The sequence below is a fragment of the Arachis ipaensis genome, chromosome B02, assembly GCF_000816755.2.
Source record: "Arachis ipaensis cultivar K30076 chromosome B02, Araip1.1, whole genome shotgun sequence".
NCBI classification, from domain to species: Eukaryota; Viridiplantae; Streptophyta; class Magnoliopsida; order Fabales; family Fabaceae; genus Arachis; species Arachis ipaensis.
Window position 1 is genome coordinate 93,388,425 of NC_029786.2, and position 9,627 is coordinate 93,398,051.

The 9,627-nt window shown below is 36.1% G+C and overlaps 1 protein-coding gene across 2 annotated transcripts; it reads right to left on the minus strand.

Moving 5' to 3' along the window:
- Nucleotides 2,206-7,574, minus strand: LOC107625756 (calcium-dependent protein kinase 13). 2 transcript variants are annotated; one of them, XM_016328461.2, is made up of 7 exons: nucleotides 6,655-7,569; nucleotides 4,550-4,693; nucleotides 4,191-4,343; nucleotides 3,884-3,999; nucleotides 3,636-3,803; nucleotides 2,874-3,104; nucleotides 2,206-2,795 (listed from the first exon to the last, which is right to left on the minus strand). In XM_016328461.2, exons 1-7 carry the CDS (start codon nucleotides 7,289-7,291, stop codon nucleotides 2,634-2,636), a joined length of 1,611 nt encoding a protein of 536 aa, XP_016183947.1. In that variant the 5' UTR covers nucleotides 7,292-7,569; the 3' UTR covers nucleotides 2,206-2,633. The 2 variants fall into 2 exon arrangements, with proteins under 2 accessions (XP_016183947.1, XP_020971857.1); XM_021116198.1 differs by lacking the exon at nucleotides 4,550-4,693 and having other exon boundaries at nucleotides 6,655-7,574.

A 9,627-nucleotide genomic window follows, 5' to 3' on the forward strand; every position in this document is an offset into this window, starting at 1 on the left:
TTGGATCTTTGGAGATACATTGACAATGTAAAATATTTTACACTATCGTGCAATAATGTTTATTTTTTTATGATTATTCACATAATCAATACAAAATATAGTTATTTTTACTATATGATCTTACGTAATTAGATGTACGTATAAAATTATTTTACATTGACAGTGTATCAAATTAAATTATAAAAATATTCGTAAAAAACTTTTGATTAATTAAATATCATATTTTAAAACTTATTTTTCTATGATTTATGAATTAAACATTGTAAAAATTCCTTTACCTAGTCACTAAAATTAATTTTAAATACCTGTTTAAATTTCTTATAATGATGACTTACTTTAAAAATATATTTTTTGGTGTCGTAAATAATAAATAAAAAATAATAAAATATTATAAAATATATTTAAAAACTTATTTTAAATACCTATTTAAATTCCTTATCATAACTTTCTTTGAAAAAATATATATATCCTTGCTTTATAAATAATAAATTATTCGACAACAAATTAATCTCACGTTTTATTGTTTATAATATAAAAGCTTATATCATTGTACATTATTTATGTTATAAATACAAGGTTATTTTTCAAGGAATCAATTTTTGTATTATCATAAAAATGTCAATTGAACAAGTTTTTTTTCCCATAAATTCATATTGAAAAGTTAGCCCACACTTAAAAAAATAATTTGGCTAGCCCATCAAAAAGTCCAATATACATAATCACAAACATTAAGAAAATATTAATATATTCTATCTAATTACTCTCCTACATCCTTCTGACTGTGTGACAGAAATTATGTGTGTGTGACCATAGTACTCATACACGTTATTCATTCAATGACGACACATCAGTTCCTCTGAAAATTTTTACTTTCAGCACGGTAGCATTACCCTAAATAATTATCCTATTATGTACTACTATTAAATTTGTTCATTCCAAAAGTTGAGAGACAAAACTTGGTCATAATAAACAATTTTTTTATAATCTTTTATTCCATTTTTTATTTTTGGTTTCCTACGGTATACCTTTTATTCCATTTTATTCTCATAAAAATGTCAAATTTTCAAGTGTTAACCCTTCCCCCTCTCTCTCTCTAATTTTCCTATTTTTTTTTTAAAAAAAATCTGATTTATTAGTTAAGTTGATAATTTAGATGTGTTATATTCTTAATTTTGTAACTTATTTTGAGTTAACGATCTATGATGAGGAATAGTGATAAAGAAGGTTGAGAGTTATTCAATGTTAAAAAAAAAAAAAAAAAAGTAGATACAAACGACATTTTCAATTTTTTCTGTACCTGTATCTCTGGTGATATAAATCCAAACTAATCCTTAAAATATACTCACCATATAGGACTATAGAATCCACCCCTGCTTAGGGGGGCCCCAAATATTTCCTACCTTCAACCCTTCTCTTTTGCCTTTCTTCTCTTTCTGTCTCGTCCAAGCTTCCTTTATTCTGTCCAGCGCATTCTTAATAACAACAGTAGCTTTCAGAGGTCTGATAAATGGTGGTGAGAAAATTTCTTGGTTCCTCCATTTCCAAACCCACCAGCACACCACAAAATAGATATCCATACACTTGACAGTCTCTTAGCACATGGAGGATGGTCTCTTCTTGCCTTGGGCATGCATCACAATCTCTTCTGCCATGGGCTACTCGGTGATAGAAGGGCCAAAGGCCCAGATTAGCAAGTCTCTAAAGTGTACAATGATGATGGCTCCAGGAAAGCAGAACGGTTTTTGATTGCAAGAAAGTCATACTATAAAAGCAAGTACGAAAAATAACTAAATAAGAGTCATACTGTGGAATAAATAATAGTGGTCTGTCCCCAAAAACAGTGAACATATTTTGGGTTGACATTGGCTCAGTAACCAAGTCAATGAATCAAGAGCTTTGATGGCTCAAGCAATCAAACCAATAGGGAAACAAAGAGCTTTCCTGGCTCGTAATTAAGGCCTACTACACACAGTCATGATCTGATAACACACTGGTTTGTGCTGCATTTCTAAACATGTTATGCAATTATACATAATTGTAAAATTAAAACTTAATTGTTTAAATTACAAGTATTTTTCTATCAAAATCAATCTTGCACAAGTCAAGTAACGCCTCCCAAAGCTCTTCCTTTCTGAGTTTTCAAGTTGAACAATGACACGGACATGCCTATTCCTTTGATGAATACACCAATATTGATTCCAGGTTTATGAAGCATAGACACAGAATTGGTATATCTCGCTAGGTCGTTCATCAAGACATTCAAAATTTAGTAAACAGCTATTTTTCTAGGATACAATGACCAAATCATAGTCCAATAAAAGGTACATGAAATTAGCATGTTGACAAGCATACGTTGGCCACATTGAACAATTGAGATACCATTGTTAAACAAGATGGGTGGGTTAAAGAGAGGAGAAGCATACGTCACATCATTGGCTCCAAGGTACCATGGTTTTACCGTAGTAGCAAAGTGCATGTATAACTGGCTATGCACAATGCACATTACTTTGTGATTCACATGGCAGCAGAAAAGAAAGACCCAATATAACAAGGAACCAAAAAATCATCACAGGGAAGCCATGTTTAGAATATAGAAGGAATATTACACTATTTAGAAAGAGAAAGGCCAACACTCAAACAAGTAACTGCTCAGTTCCTAAATTTACAGAACCGTCCTTCATCAACTTTAAGCTCAAGCTGTTGAATCTCCCGCGTGAGTAATGCCTAGATGCTTTTCTCCAATCTGTTCCGGTTTTCATCATAGCCACAAATTCTTCATAGCTGATGCGTCCATCCTGTAATAATTCAATAATTTTAGAGGCTTTTTGTTGCGCAACCAAGTCTGTGTAAAAAGAACGTGATTGAATATTCACCTTGTCTGTGTCCACTTCCTGGAAAATATCATTTGCTACGTCTGCACAATCATCTGTCCCGTCTTCCATCAAAGCATTCCGTAACTCGTCTGGTTCAATATAACCATTCCCATCCTTGTCAAAGTAAGAGAAGGCCTTGCGAAGATGCTCATCATTAGCCATCCTTTTTAGATGGAGGGAAACTGCAACAAATTCTCCATAGTCAAGGGTTCCCTTCCCATTAGTATTTACCTGTTGAAAATCATGTGAAATGTCAAAAAAAGATGAATCATGATGGCATTATATGGAAATCAGTTGTACATGCATTTGATGTCCAAACAATATCTAGCTCATTAACAAGTTGCCCTACTCTGTCCAAAAAATTTCCTAAAATTCTCTCAAAAATGATTGTATTTTGTGCACAAAAGATCTACAAATCAGTGTAATAGTAAGGTGTTGATCACACTCAAACAAAGCACTTGTTTATGATATAAAACCTAAATATCACATACTCAATCTAACTGGTTCGTAGCAATGTCCCATGCCCTTATACTGTGAGGGCATGCTAAACAGCAATGAACTTTTGTTTTTATTTTTCGGTTACAGGAATGACTTTTCTTTCCTTTTTCTTCTTGGGTGTTGGGGTGGGGGGTTACAGTAATTATTTTTTTTTTTAGTTAATATCTTATCATACACTCTGCGATGTTGCATGTGACAATTTTATCATAGTCAACAGTCAACACCATGGAGATTATACAAAAATTGGAAGTTGACTACACTTACAGCTTCAAGAAGCATCTGAATTTCAGACTCGGCAAGTTGAGATCCGAAATTTTGAAATCCAGCTTTTAGTTCTTCAATGGAAACAATACCATCGTTATCAGTATCCATCTTTTGGAAGATATCTTTGATGTCTTCAACTTCTTCATTGGACAAGAAATCAGCAATGACCTATTTCCAAATGTAAAACCTTAGCACTAGTGCACAATAAAACCACAAGCTAATGATATCAGCATATGAGGTGAACTAACCCTAAGGGCTTTTCTTTTGAATCTATTCATCATAGAAAACTGCTTAAGTCTTGATTTTACAGCATCCCCAAGAGGAATATTTGGAGCCTTCTTAGCATTTTGGATCCAAGGATGCTCTGCAAGACAAGAAAAGAAAAACACAATGAAACCCTAAACATACATTAAGAAAAATCACCCCAAGTATATTTAATACAAATCATTGATAAATAATTACATGTCAACATGAACAATTGATGAATAACTCTACATCTATATTGAAAATAACACAAAAGGGAAAAAGGCAAATGGTACAACTGATAAAACATACCAAGCACCTGTTTGGCAGTTAGTCGAAGTTTAGGGTCTGGTTCTAACATTTGCCTAACAAGACTTTTAGCACTTTCTGAAATACTCGGCCAAGGTTCTCGTTTGAAATCTATAAGCCCTCTGAGAATAGCCTGTGCAACCCCTTGTTCAGATTCTGCATTAAAATCAACCTCCAAGTTAGGAATAAAGTTTAAATGCGAGTTAATGAGAAATGAACCCATGTTTCAAAGGAATATGAGCATGTCCAAGCACTGATATGGATTAGAAAACACATGGTAAGAATGAATGCCATACATATTCATTCACCACGTAGAAGGGCAAGCAGAAATAATGCCATAAGAGAGGCTTAGGACTTAGTACCAGCCCAAAACGGGGGAACGCCACATAGTAAGATGTAGAGTATCACTCCTGCACTCCATATATCTATTTCTGGCCCATAGTTCCGCTTGAGCACCTCTGGAGCCATATAATATGGACTTCCAACAATTTCTGAGAATTTCTCACCTGGAAATTCACAGATTTACCCAAAAGGATATGTAAATATTGTGCCAGACATCATAAGCAATGACAGAAAACTGAAACATATGTTGAAACACAAAAAGGTAATGCAAAACAATGCACCTGGCATGAGCCAGTGCTTTTCTTTCAAATTATGGTAATAACATCAACAAACAGTACTATGGAACTGCAAAACAAAACTGCTACTAGATATCTGATTCTCCATGCTAAGGCTTTTTAACAGAAAACAAAATAGAATGGGTCTTTTGTTTGTTGATTTGCTCAATGCCATGGGAAAGTTAGAAGAAATCAAACTACTTTGGATGCTATCATAGACCATCTAAAACAACCTGCTTATAGACCACAATAATCTAAATTATACTTGCCAAGGATCGATGCATTTGGACTAAATCCTATGAACATATCCACATATCTCCATCTTTTGTTTCTTTTCTTTTTCATTTTCATTTTTCTTTTTTTCCTTCTCAAAATCTTTCAAAAGAAACATAACCTAACACAGTAATACCGTGACTGCAAAGCTTTATTTTCATTATGGGCTCAGACCAGGACCTAAGATGGACTCCACAAATTTAATTTTAGTGTAGGAAAAAAGTAAGGATTCCATTAACACAATGATGCTTGGAAGTTGGGAGTTAAAGATACAGAGGAGATTTTATGCCATTCAGATCACTAGGAATGAGTACTGGATGCCTGCACAGGATACATACCAGACCAGTTATATCAGTAGTGAATATCTTTGTACAAAAGAATCAGTGAAAGTTTGGTGTAATTTAACAAGTCCTGTACACCATTACACAGCAGATTATCCTTAGATCAGCTTACACATCACATCTATCCTTCTCTAGCATCCCTTCTACATTAAATAAACATCATAAATTATGCCAACCTTTTCATTAATGAAGGATACTTTGTCTAGACTTGTCCTTTGAATATATACCATGCAAGATTCTTTTTATCCAATAAACCATTTGAAGGTTTCCCCTTCCATTTTAAATTGTAAACTCTATATGTATAATGTCCCAATAGAAGCATAAGTACTGAAAAAAAAGAGAAAGCACAACAATGTTCTGATGATGTAACATAAGAAGTTGGATCTCATTTTATTTTTAAGTCCTAGTAAAACCACACAGTAGGTAACACTAACAATTCAAAGTTTTGAACAGTGAACTGCGTATAAAATACCCTGATTCAATTGATGAGTTCACCAGCTCATTGAAAAAGTTAAGTACGGAAGCTCATTATAAAGTAGTCTATTTTGTTTCAATATTCCACTTTAGAAGAAGACTGACCCCCTTTGCCTTAAAATGTCATGGAGAAAGAAAACAACTGCAAAATTATTGCAGCCCATTAACTAAGGAACAAAAAATAAATCTAGCTATAAATACACCTACAAGTAATCAAGATCATCCCTTTCCAGAAAATTAAGCAGTTATTAGTTACATTTCTTCAAATTCAATATATTCAACGTACTCTAACATTTCAATCAATAATCATTCCTTAACAATTGGCCTACACATAAATCAGGAACCTTTTTGGCAACATTGAGAATTTCTTATTTGGGCTTATCAAATTAAGTACATCCAGCATCCTTCAAAAAAACAAAGGTAGAGCTTTCTATAACTTATAGATTTCCAATCTCTCATCGTTCACGTTTTTCAACTTCCCTAACACCAAAGGTACACTCCCTACAATCCACACTGAGATTCAATGAAACTAGCACTCCAGTGGAAGTGAAATCCGAGTCTATGACTCACGCAAACAATATAGTAACTCCACATTCAACTCCAACAAGAGATCATCCACCTAACTACCCCTTCAGTTCAACATTGCATGTAAAGTTTCGAACAACGACTAAGCCTTTCCAACATTGAATGTATCACGAAAATTCAACATATCTAATTAATAAAAAAATCATACCAAACCCACATTTCCAACCTGATTCATACCTGGCTTGAAGAATATGGAAAGCCCGAAATCAATAGCCTTGAGCGGCGAATTCTCCTTCTTATTAGCAAACAGGAAATTCTCCGGCTTCAGGTCCCTGTGAATCACACCATGCCTATGGCACAGCTGCACAACCTCCACGACGGTCCTTGCAACTGCGGCGGCAGCGCGCTCCGTGTAACGCCCCCTGGCCACGATCCTGTCAAAGAGTTCCCCACCCTCGCAGAGCTCCATTACAAGGTGCACGGCGTTGTCATCCTCGCACGCCTCACGAAGCGACACGATGCTGGAGCTCCGCGGCAGGTGGCGCATGATCGCCACCTCACGGCGGACGTCCTCGACGTCCACCGCCGTCCGCAACTTCCGCTTCGAGATGCTCTTGCAAGCAAGCAGCTCTCTCGATCCCCGGTCGATACAGAGGTACGTCACGCCGAACTCCCCACGCCCGAGCTCACGGTCCACCAGGTACTTCTCCTCAATGTTCTCCTTGGGAACGCCGGCGAGGACCGTGATCGGAGCATTTTTCTGTTTTCCGGCGGCGCTGGCTGCGGAGGTGTGTTTTCCTTTGGTGTGGTCGGAGAATGATGATTTCACGTCCTCGCGGGCGACGGCAGCTGGAGATCGGCAGCAGTTGCCCATTTTTTAAACTTCCGGCGTCGGCGAGGTGGTGGTTGCGGTTTTGGTGGTGGTGGTGGAGTTAGGGTTTTACATGAGAATGGAGAGAGGGAAACCCTAACCCTAAGATTAGATTAAGAGAGGGGTTTTGGGTTTCCGATTTCAGAAACAGTTGAGTTTGTAGAGACTAGAGAGAGAGAGAGAGTGTGTGTGTGTTTTTTGTGTTTCAGAGAGGAGAGAGAAAGTTTGAGTGAGAAACTGAGAACCGTTAACGGCTTCTTTGGCATGCTTTTTGTAGTAACAGTGAAGATTGAGAGTGAAAACTGAAAACTGAAAAATAAAGAAACAGAGTTGGCATAAAAAGTAAAAACAAATAATATATTCCAAAATCATTTTTATTTTGCTGGATTTTTTTCTGGAAAATAAGTTGAAGTTCAAAAACCTCAACTCGTTTTAGGTGTTGTGTATTTTTTTCTTGTTAATCAAAATCATATATATATTTTATTTTGAAGGTTGAAATGACAGTTTCAAGCTTTAGATATTCACGTTGCATGTTTTTTTTATTATTATTATTACATGTAAGGTTACTGGTTTAGTAGTTAGAGGTTTTATTTAATATTTGTAACTATAACCACCAAAAAGGTTATGTATACAATTGTAGGAGTTTGTTTTTAGTAAGAAATGTTTAGAAGGTGAAAATTTTTAATTGCAATGTATATGTATATATATTGTACGAACAAATATTATCATATCTATACATCTATACATTATTAAAAAAAGTATATTCTTCTACAAATTTTATTTCTAATTCTGACTCCTATATTTAATGATTATTGATTCAATAACTTATTAAGGGTTAAACATGTAATTTAGAGTTGTTAACTATTCCATTTGCTATAATTACTTCCAAAAATACCCGCTATATATTTTACTAATAAATCTCTATATCCAAGTCATAATTTTAATCAAGTTCGATAAAGTATTTTAAATTCACGAGCGCATGTTCACTGTCGTCGCTTCTTATCCTCCTCCTCTTCTGATGTTATGTCTTCTTCTTCTTTTTTTCTTTTTTCATTATCGTCAATTCGTCATCACCAACAACACCAATATTTTGCTAACATCTTCATTGGTTCTAATTTTCTCTGGTGCAATTATTAAATAATTTGATTTATTTCTTAGTTTATTTTAGATTCATTTGAATCTAAAAATGAATTCGATGTGTTTTTGTTGATGATTGAGTTTTTTTACTGCTTGTTTAAATATGAACTAATTTCGGTTCATTTGTGAAATAACTGAAGTTCACTTGATACTGCAGTTAAGTATTGACTAAATTTTTTATTCCTTAACAAATTTCAGTTCGTTTCTTAGTTTAATTTAGGTTCATTTTACTTCGTCTCATTTGAATTTGCTGGTTCATGTGTGGTTATTTAGTTAGTTGTTGTTCAAATATGAACTAATTTCGGTTCATTTGTGAATTAACTGAGATTTACTTAATGCTGCTGTTAAGTATTGAGTAGGCATGGCAAAACTCCCGGACGGGACGGGTACCCACGGGAATTTACCTGCCAGAGACCAGATATAGAGGACAGTTTTTACCCGCGGGGGGCATGGCAGGGACCCGTTTATTATACGGGACGAGGACGGGAATAGAGGTTCCCGCCCCGTGAAGACCCGTTTATTCCCTGTATATATGAAATTACTCAAATGCCCCTACCATATATATAAGAGAAAACCCAAAACAGCCCCTGACAATTACATCGAAAGACAACGAGGTCCTTGATAAAAAAAAACCCAACCCGACCCCTGACAATTACCTCGAAAGGACAACGAGGCCCCTGTGCCGAAAAAAAAAATCAATGTTATTTTTTTGGCACATGGGCTAATCAGTCCCAAAAAAAAAGACCAGGAGCCGGATTGAGTGTTTTTTTTTTTCTTGGGGACCTCGTTGTCCTTTCGAGGTAATTGTCAGGGGTCGGGTAGGGTATTCATTCTATATATAATGAATTGTTGAATGTTAAAGGCCTGCTAAACCCTAATACCTAATTTCATTCGGCGCTCCCAGCCTCCCACCTCCCTCGGCTCTCTCTTCTCAGCTCTCACAAAGCTCAACCTTCAACAAATAAGAAGCGTCGCCTCCCACCTCCCTCGGTTCTCCCACCTCCCACTCCCACCTTACCCTCTCCTCTCACTGGTGACCAACACCCAGTCGTCCGCCACCTCCTATCTGCCTGGCATCGCCGCCTGACCCAGCTGAAGAAGAAGCATCGCCGTCTTCATCCTCCTCACCGCCAGAGTTCTTCCTCGCCATCAGTGTTCTCCTCGTCATCAGAGCTCCTCCTCGCCGTTGGAATCCCCTCGCG

Excerpts from the sequence above, each read along its gene's own strand:
- LOC107625756 (XM_016328461.2), bottom strand. The coding sequence starts at position 7,291 with ATGGGCAACTGCTGCCGATCTCCAGCTGCCGTCGCCCGCGAGGACGTG. Across the intron at positions 4,344-4,549 it reads CGTTCCCCCGTTTTGGGCTG|AATCTGAACAAGGGGTTGCA; the intron begins GTACTAAGTCCT and ends ATTTTAATGCAG. Across the intron at positions 4,000-4,190 it reads AACTGCCAAACAGGTGCTTG|AGCATCCTTGGATCCAAAAT; the intron begins GTATGTTTTATC and ends CTTGTCTTGCAG.